The 26567-nt window shown below is 41.0% G+C and overlaps 1 protein-coding gene across 1 annotated transcript in view; it reads left to right on the top strand.

The window, feature by feature from the left end:
- Positions 1-26567, top strand: part of CEP112 (centrosomal protein 112) — a 150123-nt gene that overhangs the window by 82135 nt on the left and 41421 nt on the right. The window contains 2 exon segments of the mRNA XM_050319264.1: positions 10537-10767; positions 24234-24296. Of these exon segments, the coding sequence (XP_050175221.1) occupies positions 10537-10767; positions 24234-24296 (294 nt within the window).

The raw sequence follows: 26567 nt of genomic DNA, 5'->3' as shown, positions 1-26567 counted from the left end.
TTCAGCATCTGAAATTCTGGGGAGGGGGGAAGGTACCAATTAATCCTTACCTGCTCTACCTGAGTACTGTGTGGGGTACTCGGTGGATTGCTGTCATTTCTAAAGCTGTGCAATCAAACCCTTTCCCTGGCATCTTTTGCATCAGAGGCTTGGAGAAAATACTCAGCATTAATCAGTAATGGCTTCTAATGTAGCCAATTACATGGAATATTTACATATATTTATATGGAAGGCAATGTTTGTTTTCCAGTGCCTGAGTTTCAGGGAGGTTTAGCAGAGAGAGCCTTGCTACTCCTTTATAGCCATAGCCTTCATTAATGTGGTAATTAGGTATGGGGAAACCCAAAATCTCTTGTCTCACAAACGGCATCAGAAGCCATTTGTCAAAACTACCACCTCAAGGTATTCAAGAAACAATCTTTCTGCTAGTTCCCTGATCTCTGTGTTAGTAGAAATGTGGTACATAGTTCATCATTTCTTACTTCCACATAGTAAGACTGTGTCCTTCAAAACAGTGATGCTTTCCAGAGAGTAAAGCAGCAGATTTCAAAAGCCTGCAAATTATGTCCTCTCAAAAGACTGTGCTTCACTGTAGTACAAAAAAGAGGCAGCTCCATTTGGTGCTCTGCTTCCAGTCAACAGTTTCTCCTTCAAACCCTTCCCACAGCTGTTGTTCCCTGCCAGAGTGTTCAGTTTAGGAGTAACACATTGTTCCTGTCTCTTAATGCAATTTTGAGGTTGTGTTTTGGGGTTTTTTTTTGGGAGGAAGGAGCAGTAACTATAAACATGGACCTGTATAAATGGATGTATTTAATGGCTTATTTTACTTTAATGGCGTTTCATAGAATCTGAATGTTTAGTGTGTATTTAGGTTTTACATTTAAACTGCATATAAATATTTATTCAATATTTATTCAAAGTACAGTAGATTCAAAACAGTTGCATAAATAAATCTGAAGAAATTCCTGCCTCAGGATGCAGTGGCCTATTTGTCATTCAGAAAGCGAAGTGGCATCAGCTGAATCCAAGGACAAACCGAGAGGGATGAAAAGGACAGAGATCAGTGTAAAGGTGCCAGAGGAAGATACTGAGCCAAAAAACCCTCTCTATTTCAAGAAAAGAGATGTTACACACACAGTTCTCGTTTTATTTTGGACAGATCACCCTGTGATTGATCTCATCTCTCTGAACTGGTAGCTCTGGAGCAGGAGGCTTCCAAAAGGTCTCTCAAGTCAGGAGAGCCACTGCTGAGGTGACAGGAATAGTGCAACCAGCACTTGAGGGTGAAGGTGCAGAGAGGGAGACTTGAAACAGCATCAGCTCTGTGTGTGTGACATTAGGTACCATCATCGGATGCCCTTGACTCCAGCCTGACATCTAGGCTAGACTAAAGACCTCCTTCTCTAGGATTTTCATCCTCAGATGAGACTATTCAAAATAAGTTTGTTTCAAGCAGTAATTTAAACAAATGCATCCAAAGGAAAAGTGTGTGATGCTTTTCAAGGTGTTTTTTGGGGCATAGGGTTGTTTTGGCTTTTTTAACTTACAGTGAGGTCTCTTCAATAGTTTACAGAGCCAAGACATTTCTCACAGACAATGCAGCCTGCTCCTCTTCTGAGGACAAATTGGGAACTATAATACATTTAATTTTGCTGCCTCATAGAGATGAATGTCTGTAGTAATCCTTAAATCTGTAATGCATCGTGTCTGCATTTAAGTCAGAATTACGTGTTGTTCAGGAAATGTTAAAGCTTTTAAATTTAATGTGTGAAACATTTAAATGCAAATGTTTGTTAAAAGCTTTGAGCTTAGGAGATGCTGGACACAGAAATACTCTCAGATTGACATGTGGTTCTTCCTAGGCCACTGCAGAGATCTTTAGCCTCCATTTCTGTATTCCACTGCAGGAAAGTCCTGGCCTTCCTGGAATATCAGCAGCTCTTCCTCACTTTCAGAACAGGCTTTACTTCAGTGTTGTTTCAGAACTGAAAGGCCTATTTTCCTTTCACATCCTGAAATGCAAAAATTAAAGCTTTAAGGTTATTCATAAGGAAAACAGGGAAGACTAAACACATTTGGTATAATTTTCATCAGTCATCATTGGGGGATAGATTGTTATGGTTTGCATGATGCAGAAAATCTGGTATTACATGTAGATTTTCTTTTATTATTTTAGCCATTCTGTATTTTATCTGTGTGTTGCTCTCACAAGTTATTTTAGGGGACCAGTGTGTTAAACAGATATTTATGGCCGATTCATTTTTTTGTCTCCATCATATTTAAGTTCCATTAATGCAGTTTTGTGGATTGTTATGTGCCCATGTGAGTGTCTCCATTAAAATTCTTAGTAGAAAGACAGAAGGAAATGAGTCCTTTCCTGGTAGGTCTCTCAGCAGTCTTATTCAAATCTTTCTGTTTGTACAAAGGAGAATACAAATGTAAACATTTCTTTCATCAGATAAAAGGAGAGGAGAAAGAAGGCTGGATGTTTTAATTTTTGACTCACTAATCCAGTTCAAAGCAAATACAGTAAATCAGGTAATAAGAAACTATTCTGGATCTGTCTTCCAGGCAAGAGGGCCAAGTCTGTTACAGGTCTTAGAACTGTTAAATGGAAAATGTATTTACATTTATCTCAATTTCAACGTGGTAAGTAATCCTTTCACTCCCCAGTGCACTGCATTGTTTTTATTGCACTTGTAAGCTCAAGGTTCTTCTGTTTGACTGAAACTCATTTTATTAGGAAGGCAGTGACAATAACCAACCTATATGAAGTTCTGCTTTCCAGCTGCTGTTAACTAAATTGGAATCAAATGTACTTATGTAAATTAAGAAATCAAAATAAGCTCTGTTAATTTTAAGCTCTTTGTGGAGCTGTTCAAATGGATGTCTGATTTTCTTTCTTTCTTCCCCTCCCTTCTTTTTTTTTTTTTTTTTAAGCCCAGTTTGTAGCTAAAGTGCCATTTACATTAACTGGGATTTAGGCAGCTAACTGGCTGCTGTAAAAGTCCAGATCTGTTTCAGAGCACTCCTTTTGGGAGAACAAAATCATCAAAAATCATGTTTTTCTTAATGTCATGTCACAGCAGATCTCACAAATGTGCTACTCCTTTCTCAAGTGAAGAAACCAGAGTGGGGCCAATATTTTCAGTGTAGCTTTTCCTACTGGCATTTTGATACCTGGGCCTTGCTTGTTCCTTTTCAGCCTTCAGAAATACATGGCAGGGTTAGTGAACAGTTTAGGGGTTAGGTTACCTCTGGAAATGTTGCCTAAGTGTGTTTATTTGTAGGAATGACATGGGAAGGCTCGTTTTTCATTAGTTTTATTGAAAATAGAACCAGGCAGAAGGTAACTGTTGTTCTTCATGAGACAACACTTTCACTGTTTCAGGAAAATGCTTGAACTGTAGAACAAGAGTAGACAAGATAGAACAAATACATCACTCATAAGAAAATTCTAATTTAGAGGATGCTGGACTGTTCTTGGGACCGTGTTAAGTGCAGGATTTGGGGTGAGGGGGGTGTTGACCGTGACTTGGACATGAAGAGGAGAGTGATGTTTAGCTCTGCACAGGTAGGGTGGTGTTAAACCTGCCCCCCCAGGCCTGGCTGACACCCTGCTAGATACAAAACAAGCAGGGTTAGTTGTGATATACTTTTATCAGATTCATCAGATGTTGGAGGCGTTTTTCAGAGCATGCAGAGCGCTGGAACAGTCCACGTAAAGAATCCGACCAAGGAGGTTTGACCTTTAAAAGCAGCTTAATGCTGTTAAAATTAATAGAATAAACATGTAGGTTGGCAGCTCAACACCTCGCTTTACAAGCCCCAGTGGATGTTTTCAAGAGAGATGTCAGGGGTACATTTGCAAAGGTGAGAAAAGCTGAGTTTTGTGGAGATGGAGTCAACAGACCTTTGCCTAAGCCCTGGGATGTGGGGACTGGGATCTGACGCTGCTGAACAGCAAACATTTTACCCTCAGCTGCCACCTGCGCTGCTGTTACTGAAGTTTTCTTGACACTGGATGTTCTGAGTCTGGAGAACTGCCACTCCTGGTGTGCTGGGCAGGTTAGTGTGTGCAGATTTGGTTTGTTTAAGTTCTGCAAGACCTAAACTTGATCTTACCCAGCCTGAGTCATAAACTGTGAACGTTTCGTTTATGAATGTATTAATAACTTCACCTCATCACTGCAGTGTAGTCCTATATAGGATATATATGGCATATATATATATATATATATATACAGGATAAAGATGGCTCCTAGTTAAGAGATGTGTAATAGCAGCAACGTTCTGGACGGAATTTTTTTCCCCTCAGGAACAGGGACACTTCAATATGCACAAAATACTGTATAAATATGTAATAAGTGCATCTCTGTGTACTGAAGTTGATATTTTAGTGTTTTCAGGGAATTCTAGACCACTGACCAGGACTACCTATAGTGATGAGGGTGGTGGCTTCCATGATTTCCTCTGGAAGAGCTTGCTCAACTCCAGTTCTCCTCGGAATGATCTTAAGAGCTGAGACCAACCTGTTGGTCACTGAACTGTTGCTCATTTTCACTTCATTTCACACCATTTCATTTATCTGCTCCCTTAAGTAGCACTTTATGGGCCTGTGTGTTCTTACCCAAAAGGCATTTAAATTTGACAGTGTAATAGATTGTGCTGTGAGAGCTAAATAGCTGTTTATTACTTATCCCTGTTAATTTGTGCTCTGCCACATCATTACCCATGTGATAAAGTGTGTGACATTCACAGTAGTTTGCTTTGCTAATCAGATCTTATCTTTTAAAGGATTCATAATATTGACAAATTGCTGATTTTACCAGTCACGAGGAAAATTGGATAATAAATTCTTAACATATTTTAATTGAAATTGCCATGGTATAGAAAATGTTTTAAATATTAGGTGTGTAAAATGGGCATAATTTAGTTCATTACAAAGCTTTATTTTCAAGATGACTTTAAAAACTTAAGTTAGTACATTTCAGTGATTCTTGAATTTAAAATACTAACAACTATTTTGAAGTATTGGTTTGGTGAGTTGGACTCAGTAGGATGCTTTGTGGACAAAAAGATAGATATCCATTAGCACTGTGCCTGGTCCTTGGTTGATGAACTCTTTTATCTCCTAAGGATAAAAATCAGAGGGATAGTTCCCCAAAACCAGAGTGAGATCCCTTGTGAGAAGGAGGGTTGTGACTTGCTGAAGCTGCAGCAGAAAAACTCATTAATACAAACCAATTTTGTTTTAAACACAAATCAACATGACACACATTTGAAGTTCTTACAGCTCTACTTTCTTCTAAGCTTAGAGCTGCAAGTATTTGTTTATTTTTCAGAATTCTTTTATGGTAAATGCTTTGGTTATTTTTCTGATGGTAGAGGAACTTGTATGATCTGTTTCCCAGCGTTTTATAAGGCTTTGTTTACTCATAAGAAAACTCAAGTGGTTGAGATTCCCACTTTGAACAGATAATCCCTCTAAGGTATTTTACAGCAGATATGTCACCAGTTGCTGTGGGACTGGGAGGGGACACTTCATCCACCTCTTCTGGGACATTGCACTGGTCCTGGGTAAAAAGAGACTCACTGTCACCACTGAATCACTGGGTGTTTCTACTTTCTTCCTTATTTTCCTTTTAATTCTTCATCATCAAAGTGAGATTTGTTTTTACTACAGACTTCCTTTCCCTGGACTGGACTGATCTCCTTTCAAAAATAATCCAGTGCCCAATAAGGAATGTTATGGATACCTCATCCATCGCTGTCACATCAGCAGAACGAGACACACAGAGACAAATCTCCCTTTCAGAAGGTCCAGCTGATGGTTCCCAGCACACACTGCTCATTTGAATATTCTTCCACACGAGGAAATGCTGAGAAGGTCTTGGCACTCAGAGGCAGAAGCTGCATGTTGGTGGGTCAAATAGGGCTCTTCCAGGCTAATATTTTAGGTTATTGTCCTAGGAAGGATCTTTGTGATGCTCCAACCTCAGAGCTAAGGCCACAGCACTGCTCAAAGGTTCTTGGGGGTTTTGTTGTGGGTTTTTAAAATGTTGCATGCAACATTAAACTCAACAAACTGAGCCCAATGCGGTCATCTCCGACTCGAGCCAAGTTAACCCAGTGCAGAAAACATCTGAAACTGAGTTTGAAGAGTTATCATGAGCCACCAGAGAAATGCTGTGGTGTTTAGGCAGCTGAGTGCACTGTTTGAGCAGCCTGAGTGCACTCAGCAGCAAAGAGCACTGAGGGTTATTGCAGCTTCATCTGCTGGTAGATGTTAGTCACTTACTGTAAATCCGCTGAAACAACACCTAAATGGCTGCAGATCCGAGCCTTGGGGAATAGGTCAGGGGTGGATTTGATCTGAACTCTCCATTGCCTTGTTTTTGTGACTCTGAAGTGCCCTTGGGACTGTTTGAAGCTGCGTGTGGTGATGGGGTGGATGTGGTTTGGTGTGTAATGCCTCAGGAGGGAGGCAGAGCGGGCCGTGTATTCCGTGGCTGTGAGTGTGAAGATGTGGTCATGCTCCAGCCTCTTCCTCAGAAACTGATCCAAGGATCAGTTTCTTCATGGGGGTGAAGAGGGAGCTCCTGAAAAATAAAGGCAAAGTGTATTATTATTGGTTTTAATTAACCCATAGTCATCAGGCCCGTTTCTCGTCTCCGTTGCACGTAACTGTTGCGGTTTCAGACATCACCAACAGATTTTCATTTCAACTTTTTTGCCAGCTTTATATTTTCTTATGCAATTTACTTTTTAAAATTAAGAGCACATGTTTTCCTTCCAAATAACACGCGGTACATTTATTGGCGTTTTAAATAGGCCAAAGTGAGTGACCAACCTTCTTCTTTTTCTTTCAAGTCTATTTTTTCCCTACAGGCAAATTGCTGTGGGCTTATGACCCACCCTTTTTATGACACTATTTCAGCACAGATATTCTTAGTTAGAATTCTAAGTTATTGCTTTGAAACAGAAATAGAAATCACCACCTTGGCCAGCAGTTTCTTCAGCCATGGGACACACGAGTGTGCCACGTAAACTCATATGAAATCTCTGCCCTGTCACACAGTTCATGTGTTTGTATTTCTGCTCTGTTTGGGGTACTATGTCAGCTGGTGTTGTCTTTCTGTTTGTTGTCCTGTGTGTGGATTAATAGTCATTTTACAAAATGCTTCCTTGTTTTGAGGCATGTTCCTGTGGCATGGCCGTCCTGGGACTTGCTGGAAACTTCTGCATCCTTTCCAAAATAGATACTGATCTCTTTTATTTCGTGTTCTTGTACCCACACAACTGAAATAAATACTCCAACACATTGATCCATAAAAGAAAGCAAATAGCAGTAACCTTTTTGGACCTATTACATACTGTGAGTCTTTATTTCTTATGTTTGATCCAGTTTAGCACTATAATAACTTGCTCAGATGGAGTGTTTAAGATGTGTATTTCTCACAGCAGCTCTTGCACCCAAGCTGTTGTTTGGACCATGCAAACCATTCTTCGTTCCCAAACAGAGCAACCAGGGAAAAATTTAAGAAACCAATATTGAGAAAGAGGCTTCAGTTTTCCAAAGAAACCAAGCAAGCCTTGTGCCTTTGGATCTCAGGCATGAGAAGTGAGATTTTGTAACTGCAGCTCTTGTTTTCTCCCAGAATCATTAGGAAAAGACAGTTGCTCATAAGTTTTATATTTCACGGATTTTTCACAACTGAGAATTAAGTCATCTTGGGTTTTGGTTGTTTTGGTTTTTTTTCCTAATTTGCCTACATTTAAGTCTAATAATAGTTTATTAAACCTGGCATGTGGAATGGCAGAGTCTTAGTGCTGGAAAGTTCGGGATTCATTTCCTCCAGCGCTCGAAGATCTCGTGTCACCCAGGGCTGTCGGAGGCAGTAAGTTGTTCGGGTGTAATCTGCTCCTGCCACTGACTTTGTTTATGGGAAAACCTAATCTGGCTGTGAGAACTGGACTTATTTGAAAGTAATTGACAAGAACTGTGGCTGTGATCCCCAATATAAGCTTTTTCCAGTCACTTTGGGGAGATTAGATGTCTCTTAACATCATCTTACTGGCAGTGAAGTTGCTCCAAAGGGACTCCTTTAATCATATTAGTTTCGCTGCCATCACCCCGTCTCCAGAGTCTTTCTTCTCTCCTAATAGAACCAAATCTGCTTTTGCCATCTATTAGGTCCAATATTAATGCTCCTTTGCATATTAATTACTGTTACTTTACCTATAACACTCGGCCCCACTGTCAGCTGGCTCCCCATTTTGGATCTGAGGGCTGGGAGCTGGTCCTTTCTCCTTCTGGCACTAGAAAATGCTGTATTGTGCCAGTGCATTTTCTACTGACTTTTTTTATAAGAATTGCTGAATAAAGAATGAAGTAAAGCAGAAAAGACGTAACAATTGACTCAAGATTTCGCCCAGCCTTTATTTTGGCTCATAATATCATTCATGGATGAATTCTCCCTATATTATAAAAAGTTAACCTTGGTTTCTTATCCTAAATATTTTAACAAACCCTTTAGGGAACTTCTGAGCAATGTAATATCTTAGTTTCACTTATGTGTGTGTGGGAGGGTGTAGTTAAAGGAAGTTTTTTATTTTAAAAAAGAAAGAAGGGGGGAAAAAAAACCCAGAAGGAAAGTGGTAATGGTGGGGGAATGAGCTCTCAAAAGGAGCTCCCACAGATTAAAAGATAATTGTGATTATTCCAGGCAGGACTTGCACTGGGACAGCTGTTGAAAAACCCAAATGCTGTGTATGTCAGTTTGGAACTCAGGCTGTATCATCCAACAGAAATTGTAGTTATTATCTTCACTGAGTTAGTGTTTCTCTGGCTAAGGAAAAGCCAGACGGGCCGTCGTGTTTTTGTGATCTTGAGATGAAATAATTTTCCGAAAGAATGATAAAAGCACATTGTGGATTATAATTACAGACTCAAATGTGCTTTACGTTTTTTTTTTAGTCTGTATACGGATTTAATAAGAAATTAAACATGTGTAGAGGAAAAGCTCAGGAGAGGAAGGAAAGGATCTAGTGCAGATTACACTATATGAAACATATGTTTGAGATAATGCTGATAGAGCTGAAATATGTGGCCTGTGCTGGAGTTCTGTATACAAATGACGTGCTCATTCCTTCCCTGCCATACACACAGTTTTACCTTTGACACAGTAGGGAGTAATGCCAGTGAGTAATTAAGAAAGCATGGAGGCAAAATAAGTTTCTGAGGGGGTTAATATTATTTCATGCATGTTACAGCTGTGGTAGCTGAAGGACAAGCTGAAGGTTTGAAGGGAGATGATGTCTTTGTTACACCATACAGTTCAAATAGCTGGGAAAACAGGCAAACTTTCAAGCCTTGATTTTTTTTTCCCCCCCCTTCTCTCTCAGATCACAGTATTTATAACAATCTGTCTTGGGAGATTAATGTTCAAGGCAATAGATCTGATAGTCGTTCATGTCCCAACTTTGGTCAGAAATGAATGTTTCTTTTTCAGAGTTTTGTAGTAATGTGGTTCTCAGAGACTGCAAATAAATGGTTTAACTGAGTACAGACAGTGTATTAAAAATATCTAAAGAAGAAAAATAGCAGTTGGAAAGAAAGACAAGCCCAGAGCTCTAGAATCAGTATTCTGGCATTCCAGGGCAATGGAAACTTTAAATATACACTAGATTTCATCAGATTTTTTTGTGAAATCTTTAATAAGCTTGAGCTGAGTCACCTGCATTTGTTTGGTAGAACATCAGTTTCTCATCTCAGTATTGTCTCACCCTCTGTGATGGAATTCCAGGGAACTGCAAACTTACTTGTGAAGCAGGAGGAAAGAAGGGGAAACAAATGCGTGAGGTTTCAGTGAAAATGCTAATTTTCAGAATTATATTTGTGAATGAAAACATGCATGTGCTTGCAGCATCATCCATCCCACTTTTCTGTACGGACAGTGGTTGATGTCTCAGATGTGATACTCTTGTGCTTTGGTTGAGAGCCTGTGGAAGAAATTGAGTTAGAAAAGTAACTCTAATAAGAGTTATGTGCAAGGGTACACCTGAAGTAATAAATGTGTATCTACAACTACTGTGTAATGACAGAGTGTATTCTGTATAATGAGGAGTAGCACAGTTTTACCTCTTATCATTTTGATTCTTCAGCCTTTTGTGTTCCTACATCAGAGTCTGGGAGCCATTGATAAATGATTGATGATACACTGATGGCTCATTAGAAGGGGGCAGGTCATTTCTTAAGGATAATAAAAGAAAGCATGGATAGAAGTTACAGTGATTATATGCCACAAACTAAATTTCTTCACCCATGGGGGCACCCCCTCCAAAAATGTCAGTTTTGCCAATGCTTTGGGCGGTGAGAGCTGTGCTCATCTGCAGGCACGAAGAGAAAAGGAAGAGAGGCCAGGAGAAGGGATAGAGCATCCTTTGAGTGCTGCTAACACCCCTTCTAAGAAAACCCAGTGGTTTTTGTTCTTTGGGTTTGGGTTTTCTCACTTTGTTGGTTCTTTCTCACAGGTCATCTGCAACCTGGAGAACCAAATCCTCAGGCTGAGGGAAGAGCTCATTCAGGCGAACTCTCTGCGGAACCAGCAGCTGCTGGACCTGAGCTGTCAGAGGGACAAGGAGAAGCTGAAGGCAGCTCGAGAGAAGGAGGCAGCAGTGAATAAGATGAAGATGGAGACAGAAAAAATGATCTTAGACCTGAAAAAGAGGCACGCAGCTGAGACGGAGAAGGTCTTGGACAAGGTAAGAGAGAGTCTCACGGGGCAGCTTTGGGGGCGATGGAGAAAAGGGGAGCAGTCACCCCAAAAGTCAGCTAAAGCAAAGCTTCCCTTGGGGGGAGATGTTTAGGAGTCACCTGAGTTGGAAAAACGGATGTCTGCTGTGGATTTGCCCTGTGTGGTTCTGTAATGAAAACCTTTGCTGTGATCTGATCCCTGGGAACACCTCCAGCCCTGGGCAGCACCCAGGGGGCATGGGTGGAAGGTGCCCTGAGGTGCTTGGGAGCCAGCAGGACTTTAAAAACACAGGTGATTTCACAGGTAAAGCCAGCCAAGGACCAGGCTGATCACTTTTTCTTGGCTGGAACAGAGAGTAGAAAGGGTGGTTCAGCCTAACCAAGCTTCTTCTCCCTTTAAAAGAAGGTAAGTTCCTGAGGAGGCAAAAATCTCAGGCTAGAACTGCAGGGAGATTGAATCTGGTTGCTAATGATGGCTGGTCTAATATTGCCTGTGTGCATCAAGTGAGCAAGGACTCTGGGAAATGCTTGAAAATAGAAATTTATGTTTCAGATCCATCAAGGTTTCCCTCCCCATCCTGTTCCGTGGGGTCACTGCCCACGTCTGTGCTTGCTGAGCACCCCTGCCTTGAATTCAAGTATTTCCCCCCATTAGGGAGCTAAAACATGAGAGTTTTATTTCAAAAGCTAAACCAAAAAAAAAACCCTACTTAATATTTATATAGACACTGTGTGTGTGTAAGGAGATAGTTGTTGAAGTATCTTTTATACCCATTAATGCACGAAATCGTACGTTTTCTTGCAAAGGGATGTGCAGTGGCACAAATTAACCATCTGCAGAGACTGTTTGAGCAGCCTTTGTGCAAGTGACATTTCATTTACCTGCGTCAGGTTCTTGGTCTGTAATTTTAAAGAGCATTGGGGGGATTATGTTGGAAATCAGCCAGGCTGAAGCCATTAAAATGGCTGTGATCAACAATTCAGAATCTTTTCTGAATGTAAGGAAAGCTCCGCTTGGCATAATTATTTAAAGCCAAGGTCACAGAAAGTATTTAAACCTTTGAAATTCATCATTAAAGGATTAATTTTAACTCAGGAAGACATTGTCATTTTTGCTTAAAAATGGAATTTGAATCTCAATTCTTTTCTTTCTTTGATCTTTTTTTTTTTACATGTGTAGTATAGCAAAAGAAAAGTTAACTTCTTTACATCCTCAAATTAAAGTTACAAATAATCCTTCATAGGGCAATATCTTTAATAGTCTTGAATTGTCATTTCTGTCAGAAATACTGGGGGTTTTTTATTTGTTGGATTTTTTTCTATTTTTCAAAAAATTTGCTAATTTTCAGCTATATTAACTGCTATTGAATTTATTTTTTTTTTATTTAACCTACATCCCTATAATAGCCTCTAATCTGAAGAGCACATGTTGAGTAAAAGATAGGAGGGGAAAAGGAAAAAGTATCTCTGTTGAAAAGTCTTTCACAGACATGTGAAAATACCTGGCATTACCTTCAAATCTCCCTTTCCCATTCTGCTTCCTTTCTGTCTTCCAAATGCAGAGCTGTGGAAATTGGCCACAAGGTGCAAAAGTCAAAGCAGCTTAAAGGGCATCCTCCATTTAAAGCTCAAAAGTAACAGTTTCAGCTAACTTAGCTCAAATCCTGATCCCATTACAGTCCACAGAACTTTGATGGAGGAGATTTTATCCAAGGAGGGGGGGGAAGGGAAGCATCTTAATAACAGTATGAGCCTTGAAACTTGTTTTTTTTTAAAATCTTTTTATTTTTCTACCAGATCTTGTTACCTTGAAATTTAGGGCAATAGGGGAAAAAAAATTTGTTCTCCAAATTTACTTTTTTTCCCTGCCAATTCTGTGAAGATTGCTTAAAAGTCCAATGGGAAGCTGAATTTCAGTGTTTAGGCGTGGAACATCTGACTGTCCAGATTTTCTGAAGGTCAGTCCATTCTCAAGTGAGGGATCTGATTCCTCTGATCTCCTTTGTGAGTAATGTTGACTTCTGCGTGGATTGCTTTGTGTTACTGTGGACTGTTGCTCATGTGAGCATGAGGAAATACAAAAGAAATGGTTCCTACTTAAGTGAAAAGAAAAATAAAAGCTAAAAGGGGTGGAAGGAGATGCAGGATTCCGATGGTATTTCCCTCCCCATAGTCCTGCTGCTGTGGGGATGGAAAGGAGGAGAGTGAGGGGCAGAAACAGAGGGACAGTTTTCATTACAAGCACACTGAACATTGAAATATTGCTTGGTATTTCTAGGCAGCTTTTCAATACTTAGGGACACATAATTTATTGAGGTCTTTAATTTTCTGCTGCTTAAAAATCTCGGCTTTGAGGCTACTACATTGTTTATTGTAATAGTAGTTCCTGAGCAATCCCTTAACACTTCAGGCTTCATCAGGGTTGGTGTTCTTTGGAGATTCCCAGGGCAGCTTTAGGATTGTCAACATGCTTTTTTTTTGTTTTTCTGCTTTGTGTGTGAAGTTTTAAGATAATTTTCTGCTCTGTCTTGAGCCACATTAGGAAGAATTCCTTCCCTGGGAGGGTGGGGAGATGCTGGCACAGGTTGCCCAGAGAAGCTGTGGCTGCCCCATCCCTGGAAGTGTCCAAGGCCAGGTTGGACGGGGCTTGGAGCAACCTGGGCTGGTGGAAGGTGTCCCTGCCCATGGCAGGGGGTGGCACTGGATGAGCTTTAAGGTCCCTTCCAACCCAAACCACTCTGGGATTCAGGGATATCTGGGAATTCACAGAGCTGTAGTTGGGCTCCTGGTTCCAGCAGGGACAGGTGTGTTCCAGGTGGCAGCAGCAGCAGCACTGGGGGCAGGAACACTCCTCAGGTTATGAGCATTTTCAGGTTTGCCAGAAAGGACTAAAAGCAGAGACAAACCGTGTCTGAGTGTGTGCAGATGTGAGCCTTGGCAGGGCTGCTGTTTGCAACGTTCATCTGTGGTATTTTCTTGGCAGAGGAAATGAGCATTCAGAAAGCATGACCCAGGCAGAGCAGTGGCCATGCTAACAATGCTCAGAGGAAGCAACCTTGGAACACTGAAAATATCTCATAAAAAAGCTCCCTTTGAGCAGCACACATGAGTAAATTGGAGTGGGAGAAGATGATGATGGGGTTTTTTCTCATCTCTAAATAATTTTCGACATTTAGCTTTTTATTGGCTTCTTTTCTATATTTAAGTAGGTATTTTGACTCACTCTGTTAAAGGTTTATGCAGGTTCCAGGAACATCTAATTCCCTTTCAGTGCTGCTTTTCTTGTGGAGAAGTAATTTACATTTTTGTCTATTGACTGTGCTGAACACACATGATATTTGATTACAGAATGAAGCTGTAGTCAAAAAAAAAAAAAAAAAAGACTTAAACACTTTAATTTTGGGACTGAAATTCTTCTGATGTCAGCACTGTTGTGAAATGGTCCCTCTGGAGAGATGGGACTTCAGGATGACATAAAACCTGGCCAGAGAGCCATTCACATCATCCTTGTAGACTTTAATGATGTAACAGTTAGCTGTGCTCTGAGATTCCTGTTAGTTTAAATAAAATTTGACATTCACAGTATTTTCTAGTCTATACCTCTTACAGTCACTCCACCTGTAACTGGTGGGAAGTCCACATAAAACTAAGATCCCTGGGGACTTTAAAGTTAAGGTCACTGTGTAAGTGATCACTTCCTAATTAAGAATAACTCTTTTATATAACAGTTATGTTGTAATATATTGTTTTTGTGAATATTTTCAAAACTCTTCAGGCGGCGCCCTGTAATTGGATGCTTAGTTTTTGAGCTACTTTCTTGCATACAAAATTACAAATAAGGTACTGATAATGTGCCCTGGAGAACATTTCAGTCCTTCCTTCAGCATCAAGCTTTGTGCTGGGGATGAATTACCTGCCCAGCACAGCCCTGGGACACAGTCCAGTTGGATGTGGTCCTTGGGAATGTTTTCATGCTGCATGTGTAGGAACATCTGTAATTCTGGCACTTGGTGTCAGTACTGGTGCAGATGATGTCACACTGTTGAGCACTGGCAAAGAGTAGAAGATGAAGGGAAAGAGAATGACATCTTCAGGGATGAAAAATGCTCCAAGAGATACTTGATTAAAAGGCTTGAGTTCCCCCTAAGCCATTACTTCATAAAGTACCAGCATTGTGTGCTTTCCATTTGTGAGTCCTGTCTCTCCAGCTCTTGTTCTTCTCTCTCAGCTCTGCATTTCATGGACCACCAAAGCTGGTTCCGTCTTTGTCCCTAAGACCTTCTGAAAACAGGACCATCTCTGCTGCAGTTCTGTAGGTTCCTGCTTAGGCCTCTCAGTGTGGTGGAATCTTTGACCTGAGTGACACCTTTCACTCCCTGAATTCAAACACTCCCAGCCCCACCAGAGATAACCTTTGTGTGAGCATCCAGAGGAAGTTTCCACACTCCTTGCAGCAATTCCCTGGTTGTTTACGTGGGGGCAAGCAGGTCAGCCATAAAGTGTGGATGTGTTTTCTTCCCAAGTGTAATGATATCATTAAATTGTCTCTAATTATGATGTAGATGTTTTTCTCCTTGCTGAATGAATTCAGGATCTCTACCAGTTGTCTATGTGCCATTTTTTTTTTACATGTTTGTTTGACTCTATTACATCAATTATTTAGCCTAGGCCTTAGCTATGAATAATTTAAAGAGCCTCCAGTTCTTACCAAGAAGAGTTGGATGTTTCCCAAGTCTCTTAACTTTTTTCATTATGATCCAAGAACTATTGTCTATGATATTATCTCTCTGTTCCAGAGTAGGAATATTTTTATTGGTTTTGCTTTGTATGCTCTGTGTACATTAACTTAACATTTGGGTCTTGAACGTTTCTGACACAGTGTTAGTGATTCACCAACTAATATTAATAAAAAGGAGCTTAGTACTTTGACTTTATTGGAGAAAACCTGGCAAAAGCCTAGAGGATCGAGAAAAAAAGGAATTTCAAAAAGGGAGAAGATTTTCAGTGTGTGTTAGCACAAGAAGAGCAGATTATTTAATCTGTCTTTATAGTACCTTTACAGCAAATCCTGCAAAAATGTTCTGCTTCTAGATGAAGGAAGAAGAGCAGTTTTGTCACCAGTGTGTCCCCTTTTGCACTGCTCCTTCTGATTCCTCCAAAGGAAAGGAAAGAAAGATGATAGTGGACCAGGAACATGTTCACAGGAGTGGCATCATCCCTTAGGGAGCCATTTGGAAGAGTCTTCAGTCACTGGAGCCAAATGTGAAGAAAAGGATGGCAGAATCATCTCAGGGATGTTTCACTCAAATAAGGCTAAACAGAATTTATGGCATTCTCCTGCTGGAGATATTTTAGAGCAAGAGCTGCAGTTATTCACAGAGTTACTCTGCTTCTACCTCCTTTAAAAAAAATTAACATAAAAACTCAGAAAAAAACAGAACCAGAAAACCACAGGTCAGATTTCTGCTCACCAACTGTATTTATAAATCTGGTTCCACAGTTAGGAACCAAGAAAAGTTGGTATAACTGGGGGGGAAAAAAAAAGGTGCACCCAAGAGCAATAGGCTCATTTGCTGTGCCTTCCTTGCAATAGAGAAAAGCTGCAGGTGGTTTTTTCTTTCTTCTTTTTGGAGGAGAAGGAGTGTTTGGGAAATAGGGAAGGGGTAAAACAATGCTATTAGTCCTTCAGAGTTTTTCGTGTGAAGAAAGAGAAGTGTTCCAAAACGACTTGCTCAGAGCTGCAGAACATGTCACAGAGTAAAACCCACCTTCATTAAGCGGGTGAGAAAGAATTCTAATTGTTTTGAAGTTCTTATGATCAGTCTGCATATGCTTCATTGTAACGTGATACTAAAGTGCCTCAATTATGGTTTGTATATTTTGGTGCCAGAAGGGTTTTTTTCTTATGCTAAATTATTAAGTTCTGTCAGCTGCTGGGCTGTCATATAGAGATACAGTAAATCACATTATATTTTGTCATGGATTACACAGAGCAATAAATTTGGGAACGGAGATCAAAGTAGTTTCACAATCACATCTGAGTGTAGGAGGGGTGTTTAACTTGTAGAAAATCTGATTTAGGTGAAACTGTTGCAGTTCTTGTGTGAATTCGAAATGAATTTGAATATTTGCTTGGAAAATGAATAAGGTACAAATCCCCAAAAGAGTTCTCCTGTATTTAGTTCAGAGGAGTTAATTCTGACCTACAGCTGCAGGATGGAGAAGGGATAAATAATTAAACATTGGGAATGTTCAGAGCCTCGCAATGTCTTATTTATGTTTTTAATTGCTTGATGATTGAGCAATATATTCCATTCTCCTTTTAATTGGGCTTCTGCTGGACTTGCACAGTTACTCATCGTTGCATTAATGGGTTCTGGCTCCAGGAAGTTGTCACTCTTTTGGGGAAGCTTTGTTGTATTTAAAACTACAAAAAGTAATCCAACATAATCTTGCTAAGGAACACTGATGGCTTCAGATCATAGATTTGTTCAGGGATTTGGTTGCATTTTCAGTGTTTGCCTTTCCAACTGTAGAAGCTTAAGTTTTTTTGGGCTCTCATCTAATGATGTAATCTCATAATATCTAGTTAGCTTAGGGATACTGAGTTAATTCAGTGGTACAGTCTGTCTTCTTGTTTCCAGTTTTCCTTCCATTTAACACAAAAGATTCTATCTCCAAATGATACATAGGGCTTTATTCTTGCCATTCATTATGTTCAAGCAAGTCTAATGGTTGTTACTTCCACGAAATTCAACTTAAAACAGCAATGCAGCATCTAAAAACCTAAAACCTCGTTGCTAACGCTTTACAATTCTTTCAGGAGCCTTCTAGTCTCTCCTTGGCTGAAATCAAGGCGTGTAAACTTAGCTGATATATAACAATAAAGTGGCTGGCTCTTGGAAATCTCCAATTTCTGAAAGAATCATGGGTTGTAAAGCTCATATTAAATAGTCCTTAAGTGAGTCAAGTCCTGGATCAGCGTCACATCTCGGCACCGCTGCCTTCTGTTTGCGGAGGAAGTTTTGGCTTTGCCTCGCATCTTCAGAGATGTTTAGCAACCTGCCCCTTGGTGATTTTGCTGGGTGTCAGCTGTTTGGGTACCAGAAACATCTGGGCCTGGGTGACTCTGTAAACTCCTTTAGAGTGGGACAGAGCCAAGCACACGGGCGGGAGAGGCGCCTGCGCAGCGGTGCCCGGTGTTCCTGAGGGGTGAAGGCAGCTCGTAAAAACCCAAATAACTCCTGGTGGTGTGCCTGAAAGTCAACGAGAACCAAACTGCCCGGCGTGATGGATGGCAGATGAGAAGCGGTTCCCTGTGTTGTGATCATCTGAATCTGTTCACTTGCAGGAATCTCTGTCGTCACCACGCACGGCGCTGATTTCGCCGATAGTCATTTCCCAGGTGATTGATGAGAGGGATTCAGAGGAAAATTGGCCGCCTGTGCCTGTGGTGTCCGTGATTCCCAGCCCAGTGCTTATCACACGGAGCAATCTTTTGGCAAAGTGTCACAGTGCAGCTTCAGACTGGGCCATAATTCACTGTCAGTCCTTTAAGTGCCTGATCCCTGCATCTGTATCATCTTATAAGGGTAGTTAAGGCATTAAACAATTTTCATGTGGAAAACCTAATCTATTAATCTGATGTTAAAACTTTATCTTGTATACAAGGCTTGTATTTTAGGCCAAATCGTGCAGTTTGTTTTCAATAAGGTGACTGGCTCACTGCAACAGTGACTGGAAATCAGCATTAGTGATGCTGGGAAATATTTAGATGCTCAGTGAATCCATTTAGATGAAGGCAGTAATTGCATCCTAGGGTAGGGATGGTCTAACTGCAGTTGGAGTCTCACAGAAGAATTTTTGGGAGAGTTAAATGTCTGTGTTTAATTTCTCTACGTAGTTTCAGAATTAATAGAAATACGCTGTTGGTTTAAATGAAAAGTCTGGAATTCAGAGTTTTCCTAAGGCACAGTTTGCAGAAGCAGTTTCTCAGTGGGCCCCCATTAAGCACAGAATGTACAGCAGAAAGGCAATTCTCTGGACAGGTAGTGTCAGATTCATTTCTAGTCATTCTTGCTTTTTTCCCCCAACTAAAAGTACTTCGCACGTGAATGAGAAGGGTTTTTTTTTTTCTCCTAAAGATGTATGTTTAAAGAAAAAAAAAAAAAAAAAGAAAAGATTTATAGACCTCCAAAAGTGAAATGTAAAATAGAATATTAATAGGATTTGGGGATTTCTATCATTCAGTTTCAAACTCCTTGAAGTCATTTGGTACTTGACTAATTAATTCTGTTAACATCGTTTTGGATATTCAGCTGCTCTTAATGGTCTTTTGGGTGGTTCAGATTCCATATTTGAACTGGTGTGCTATTTCCAGTGTTGAACAGAGATCCAGCTTTCATTTGGTATCTGATTAATGGGAAGAGCAGTAGGAAGAACAAGAGTGTTGGTGTAGGAAGTCAACCACTGTCAGTATTAGAGGCACATAAAGAAAATACATATTTCAGGCTTTGAGGTCGAAAGGGAATTTTTATGTACAATCAGATGAACTTAAAAGGTGATCTGCTGATCTCTGAAGTTTAAAGAGATACTCCACAGAGAGTTTTAACATACTTAATAACAGAAATTGCCACTGGTAGCCATCCTGAAGGTCATTTTGTTTTGACATCTATCAAATTACACAATCATGAATTTTGGTACAAAGCATAATGCTGTCAAACTTAAATAGAAATATTCCAGAATGTGGAGTGGTGTGTTGTTTTTTGAGGTAAATGGGCCCCATTTACATTAGTTCTTTGATGTTAAATTCCTTGCTGCACATCAGAGAACAGTTGCTTCTTCCCTGGAGCAAGTTTTCTTTCTTCTTTTTCCCCCACCCTTTGATTTTTTCCCTCTTTTTTTTTCTTTTTTTTCTTTTTCTTTTTCCTTTTTTTTTTTTTTTAGTTTGCTTACACTTTTATCTAACTAATTATGGAGGATCAGCTTATGTATGGCCACATTTATCTAGTTGCAGGCATTTTGAGAAATGATTCTTTCAATAGCTGGTGCCCTGAACAGAAAAGTTCTTCAATTTGCTTTACTATTAGTAAATAGTAAATTTAATAGTAAGTATATATATATATACACATATGTAAAACCCTCTAGTGAGAGTTATGAAGGTAGGGAATCATGGAATCATTTAGGCTGGAAAAGACCTTTAGGGTCATTGAGTCCAACCATAAACCCAACCATAGCCCACCACTAAACCATGTCAGAGAATCATGGAATGGTTTGGGTTGGAAGGGACCTTAAAGCTCATCTTGTTCCACCCCCTGCCATGGGCAGGGACACCTTCCACTAGCCCAGGTTGCTCCAAACCCCATCCAACTCCAACTAGAACTGAAAGTCCCCTCAAATACACCTTATACCTTAAAAATAGAACATAAATACTTTGTAATTAAGGTAGAACAAGTTGTGCTTTTGCGGTGTGGTCCCATCACAGATCCTTTGCTCTTTTGTTCTTAGTAATTCTGCTCATTTTCATGAAAGGAGAAAATGAAAAAGGGGCTGTGTTAGAGTAGCACCCACTCATTCAGACACCACATCTGATGTGCTGATGCCATTTTTAATTTTTATGTGAAATGTTTTGTTGAAGCCGATGCAGTTTTGCTCAGCAACCACAATATGATGCTTTAAGGCTTGTTAAAGAATTATAGTTGGTTTTTTAAACTAATTAACTGTAACAAGGACATAATCTTTTTAATGCAAAAGTCCTCACTCTGTAATATAAAATAACTGCATGTAAAATTGCCATAATCAGATAATTTTAGCTAAAATATGTATTAACTGTGTGAAACTAAACAGAAGTTAATTTTTGAATCAGTGGCATTCCTCTATGGCTTATCCAATTTAAACCCTTTTCATTACAGAAATGGGTATTACAATGGATGCTTCTGACAAGTTTTTGCCAAGTGGGAATTTCAGGAGCCACCTTTTGCACACAGAAAACCGGTTTCAGGCCATTAACTGTATTTGCAGCGCTGCCCATTGCTATAAAAAGAGTTGGGCTTTAATGAAGACTGGCTGACCCTCCAAATGTTCACCTTGCACTTGGGTCCTTATTCATTATGTTTCTGAAATAGCAATAACCTGAAAGGGAAGGAATGCCCTTAAAATAATACGGGAGCAACTTGTGAGCCGAGCAGCCGGTTGGAAAAGCAGGAGCCCGGGAAACTGCTGCGTGTGTGCACCAGGCCAGGGTGAACCTTCTCACCTGTCAAGATAAATGGGATATAAATCCTCCCCAGAGCTCACTGCACACAGCCATGTGTGTGTTTACTTTGCTGGAACTCATTCCTTAAAATAAAAAGAGTAAACAGGTAGGGGTTTGGGTGTAGCAGGGCTGCACGTGCCCTGGGGAAGGAGGTTTGTGCCTCCACGTGGCTGTGCAGCAACAGCCCGTGTGAAGAGGGATTAAATTAGTTTAGTTGCAGGTTTTTAAGAAGGAGAAGCTTCATATTTCTGCAGTAAAAGACAGAGTGGGAAAGAGGGCTCCCAGGCATCCCCAGGAGCTGGATCTCTTCAGCTGAGCAGGGCTGTAACTCTGCCTTCTGCAGAGCTGTGCTGGTGCTGCTCCCCTGGGTTGTGATGATGCAAGACCTGTCGGGTGTTACAGGTCTCAGAGGAAAGCTGGAGTCAGCAGCAATCACAGGAAGGTTTGGATTGAAAGAACCTTAAAGCTCATCCCATTCCACCCCTTACCCTGGGCAGGGACACCTTCCACCAGCCCAGATTGATCCAAGCCCCATCCAACCCGGCCTCGGACACTTCCAGGGATCCAGGGGCAGCCACAGCTTCTCTGGGCACCCTGTGCCAGGGCCTGCCCACCCTCCCAGGGAGGGATTTCTTCCCAATATCCCATCCAACCCTCCTTCAGCTTAAGGCCATTCCCTGTTGTCCTATTGCTACATGCCCTTGACAAGTCCCTGTCCAGCCTTCCTGTAAACCTCCTTTAGGTACTGGAAGGGAGTGCTCGTAGGTTTTAGTGCCACAGAGCTGACATAGCCAGTTTTAGACAACTGGAGCCAATCCTTGTTCAATCTCCAGTGGAAGCTTTGGGAGCTCAATACCTCTGAAATGTAGACCCCTCAAATAGGGATGTTTGGGACTGCAAGTGAATGCAAGAATTTGTGGTTTGTTGATGACTGGGAGACAGCTTATAAATATTTTGCTAATTGGAATTTGTTATAGCCATTGTAAAATAAAATGTTGCAACTCCCTTTAAGTAAACGGGTGGGAATAAAACACTGAAATTCGGTGTTTCTTTCCTTTGGATCACCTCTGTCATGTCTCTCAGAGGTCAACCTGGTTCTACTCAGTGTGAACAAACAAATTCTAGTTTGTTTATGGAAGTTATGAGTGGTTTTTTTATTATTTATTGGGATTTCTTCTCTGGGTTCAGGAGGTTATGAAGCTGCTTCTATGAAAGATGAGGACTTTTACCCCAGGCAAGCTGAGCGAGAGCAGCTGTAACGTGATCTGTGCAGTGCCTTGCTGGGGAGTGTCTCTCCCTTTCTGGGAGTAACAGTAATTTATACTATTACTGTAATTTCTTTTTTGCTTTTTTCCCCTCTAAAGATAAACTGGCAGTTTTGGTCACTTTGTTGTGCAGTGGTGGTAAAACATCATCTAAAACTGGATGGCAATGCAATAGAAGAGTGTTAACATTGGTCATCTGAGTACAAAGAGAAATGGAGCTGGACAGAGCTCTCTGGGTTAACTGCTGTGTCACCACTCGTTTTATTTATGCACTCCCATGATTTGCCCTCACAGTGTTTGTGGCACACTTTGAATGACGAGTGTAGAGAAAGCGAAATTTAATTTGTCTGGCGCTCCAGAATTCTTCTATATGCTGTTTTAAACCAATAAGTTCTCTTTATAATGAAAAAAACGTGAAATATGTTCTCAGAAATGGTGGCAAATTATTGAATTATGGTGGTAAATTATCAAAATTTGTAATTGATAAGTGAAGTTTGGTAACTGAATGGATTTCTCAGTAATTTGAGTAGATTCCTTAGTACCAACAAGCAGATGAATTAGAGACGTCCGTGTGTTTCATAATCTTGGAATTTGAAGGGATTCAAGATCTTCAGTTGCACATCATGTGAAGTTGAGGATTCCTTTGAACTGGCTGTAATATACTTACATTAAGCTGCACCTTACAGAGCTGCCCGGATTGCAGGGGATCATTCCAGCCCCACCACGGCGATTCGCAAACACTCTGCAGCCTTAAGCTCCTAAATTTATAGCCCAGTGAAATCAGTAAGACTGTTTGCTCGACTGAAGTCCCTGGGGGTTGCAGAAATGGAGTTTGGATCTTAAAACTGGATCCAGGCAGGGTTGAGAGGCTTTGGGGTCCCCCCCAGAGTCACGGGGCAGCGGCGGGAGCTGTGTTTGGGTGCTGGATGCTGTGCCGGAAAACTAAGGACGACAGATCAAAGGTTTGAGCAGGAGGTCAGATAGGTTTTGAAAACTTAATCAGCTTAAATTTGCTTCAGAACTCAGCTGCGTAATGTTCTGTCCCCCCTAAGAAAATATTTGTCTTAGACACCTGTCCTTGAGTTTTAGAGCCAAGAAGACGAGAGCGCTCAGCAGTTCACCTGAGGACAGCGTGGTGGGGCTGGGCTGGGCTGGTTGCTGCAGGAAAAGTACAAGTCAGAATTCTGTCCTGAAATGAAATTGAATTCATTTTTTTATTAATATCATTATTATCGAATTATCTCTGCAATTAAATTACTTTTTGGGGAAAAAAAACCCCACGTTAAGAGCTATTTTTCCTGCAGTTATTGAAATACTGGCTTGTTGGATTGTGATATGACAAAGCAGCCTTGTTCTCTGTTTGTTTTATTCTTTGAGTTGTGAAAAAAATGGCAGGAGAAGGGAAAGAGCTGTATGTCCAAGAGCTGGTTCAGCTGCATCCTGGGTTGATTTTCATGAGAAGGGACATGCAATGGAACAAAAGGCAGTAGCAGACACAGCCCTGAGATGTGAAGCTGTGTCCTTCACTGGCAGCCTATGTCTGGGACTCTCTCCTCATTTTTTCCCTCCATTCAGAAGCAAATTCACCCTGATAAACTCATTTGTGTGTGTTACCTCCTTCCCCTGCCACACACACTCACACACACTCTCTCACTCTCTCACACTCACTCATTTTCTACTTTTTTTTTTTTAATCTGCTAAGTCTTTATGTTTTTCTAATAATTGGCAGCAGAGGTACAATTTCTCCCCTCTTTTAAGTGATGAATAGTTGGCCTGAGATCAAAGCCAGGCCCTTGTGGTTTTTTGGCTGCCACAAAAGGGCGTTGGGGCTGGCGCGGGGCCGGCGCTCGGCGATAGGCATGTGGGTGAGGTGCCAAGCCGAGGGGTCGGTGGCAAAGTGTCTGCACACGTTCCTCCTCTGAGCTAATCCGGTTGTCTCCTGTGTGTGTTCCAGGCCAGCAACAGATTGAAGCAGACTGAGAAGGAGTACAGTCAGAAACTGGCTAGATCCTCGCAGGTAGGTGGTGAGAAGACAGGAGCCTCCAGTGAGTCTGTTGGGTTTGGAGACTTGGTGAGAAGTGGGATTACTTCTGCTCTAAAGTGTGGGTCTTGACAACCAGGATCACAGGATATGCCAAGTTGGAAGGGACCCACAAGGATCATCGAGTCCAACTCCTGGCCCTGCACAGGACCATCCCCAAGTGTCACACCCTGTGCCCCAGAGGATCATCCAAACCCTCCTGGAGCTCTGGCAGCCTTGGGGCTGTGCCCACTGCCCTGGGGAGCCTGTTCAGTGCCAACCACCCTCTGGGGGAAGGACCTTTTTGTAATCTCTAACCCTAAACCAAGAGAATCCTTAACTGTATCCCAGTTTCCATCCAGTGTCCTTCTTGCAGATTTTAACCTTTCAAAACCCACAAAGCTTAAAGCTGACTAGAAAAAAAGCAGGTGGGGTCTTTCTGAGTTCTAAATTTCATCTTTCTGACCTACTTTTTCATCTCCTGGGGACCCAAGAGGACTGAGTCCTCCTTCAGTCACTGGGAAGGGAAGGTGAGATGTTCCATCAACCAGCACATCTCACAGAACCAGGAGCAGCTGCACAACCAGGACTTGCACTTCATATTAAAGGTGGTGTCACGTGGGCAGTCAGCGGTGGCACGACAGCCCCAACCCTGTCATCTTCATCTTTATCATTGCTCCTCACCAGTTCTGCTTTTCTGCCCCAAAAAAACACCTTGAGGAATGTCAGTGTCCTAAAAGCAAACTGGTTTTGACTTGAATTTTTGTTCTTCAGAGTAGCATTTGAACACGGAAGATGAAAATGTGTGTTGAATTTACTTATGTACTTTAAAAATGGTAAGACGGGATTATTTTTAAATATTTCACCTTTCAGTTTGACTGACAGGTAGTGCTGAGGTGTGAAAAACGATGGAGATGCAACCAGAAGTTAAGCTTTTAATAATAAGAAAATTGCCACGAGGATTTGTGAGGAGGTGTCATTCTCCTCATTCCTCCCAGCCACAGCTCAGCGTCTGCCTGGGTTTGAAAACTCTCTTTTCAGCCAATAGTCTAATAATACTCTTTTAAAGTCAATAAAAACACTACAAAGAAGGGTTTAGCAGCCTCTAAACTAGACAGAAGTGACCACTGAGACAATAACAAGAAACTGCAAACTTTACTGTGTTACCAACACTTTAAAATGTTTCAGAACTCATTTTCAACTCCTTTGAGTCTCGTTCGCCGAGACACTTTTCCAGAATTCTTTTGGTGACATTTATTGGACTGTTACTTTTTCACACTGCATTTTTTGACACTGCATTTATCAGACTCGTTGCTAAATATGTCTTACATTACATTTCTGAAACCTAATATGTATTTTCTACACATTTATTTGGATGCAGAGAGGTTGTGGGGTCTCCATCCCTGGACATACTTTAACCTGACTTGGCATGGTACTGAGGAACCAGCTCTGAGTGATCCTGGTCTGAACTGGTCCATTCCACCCACACCAATTCCATAATTTTGTGGTAAATCAGAGAGAATGCTCTCTCTCCTAAATGCCTTTTAGTGATTTTTGAGAGCCTTGTTTATAAAGAAAGAAATAAGAACAAAACTTCTATTATTTTATCTTTCTGTCTAAACCTGAATATCAGGAAATGGATAATGTCAATACAAAAATGGCTCCTGGTCCATTCCTTAAAGACAGCTGGAACAATTTGAGCACTTCTGAATTTTTTTAAACAAGAGATGAGGGAAATTGCTTTAATTGTTGCAGTGGGAACACCAAGGTGGTGCAGTGCGAGGTAAGAACTCTTTAACCTAAATGTCAGGATAAATTCTGTCAGACTGAAATTTATTGGCCTGGAGAATAGCCTCTGAATGGAAAAATCTGGGGACATGTTTTTTATTAAGGAGGGCATTGCTGTAACTCACACCCTTCACTGGGGAGAGCTGGACCCGTGACCAGATCCTTGGCACTTTCTGGGGCAGACACAACACATACATCATCTGTCAGGGCTGTTTGGCACCACAAAGCAGTTTCACCCTGATGTCTGAATCTCTGTAGTTTTCTGGATTTAAGTCAAATCCCTGAAGTTACTTGAACATAGTTGGGTTTGGATTGGGTTTTTTTTTTGTAGCTCACTATTAATAATAGGTCAATCACAATGTTTCTTGTGGTCGTGTTGCTGACAACATCTGTCTAATCTTACTCTCTGTGGCCTCTTGGAACATTCACTTTTAACACCCACACAGAGAAGAGATTTCAAGAAATTTCCTCTGAAGTTTA

The sequence above is a fragment of the Myiozetetes cayanensis genome, unplaced genomic scaffold (assembly GCF_022539395.1).
Source record: "Myiozetetes cayanensis isolate MyiCay16 unplaced genomic scaffold, myiCay2020 scf22, whole genome shotgun sequence".
NCBI lineage: Eukaryota > Metazoa > Chordata > Aves > Passeriformes > Tyrannidae > Myiozetetes > Myiozetetes cayanensis.
This window is presented reverse-complemented; position numbering and strand designations above follow the sequence as displayed.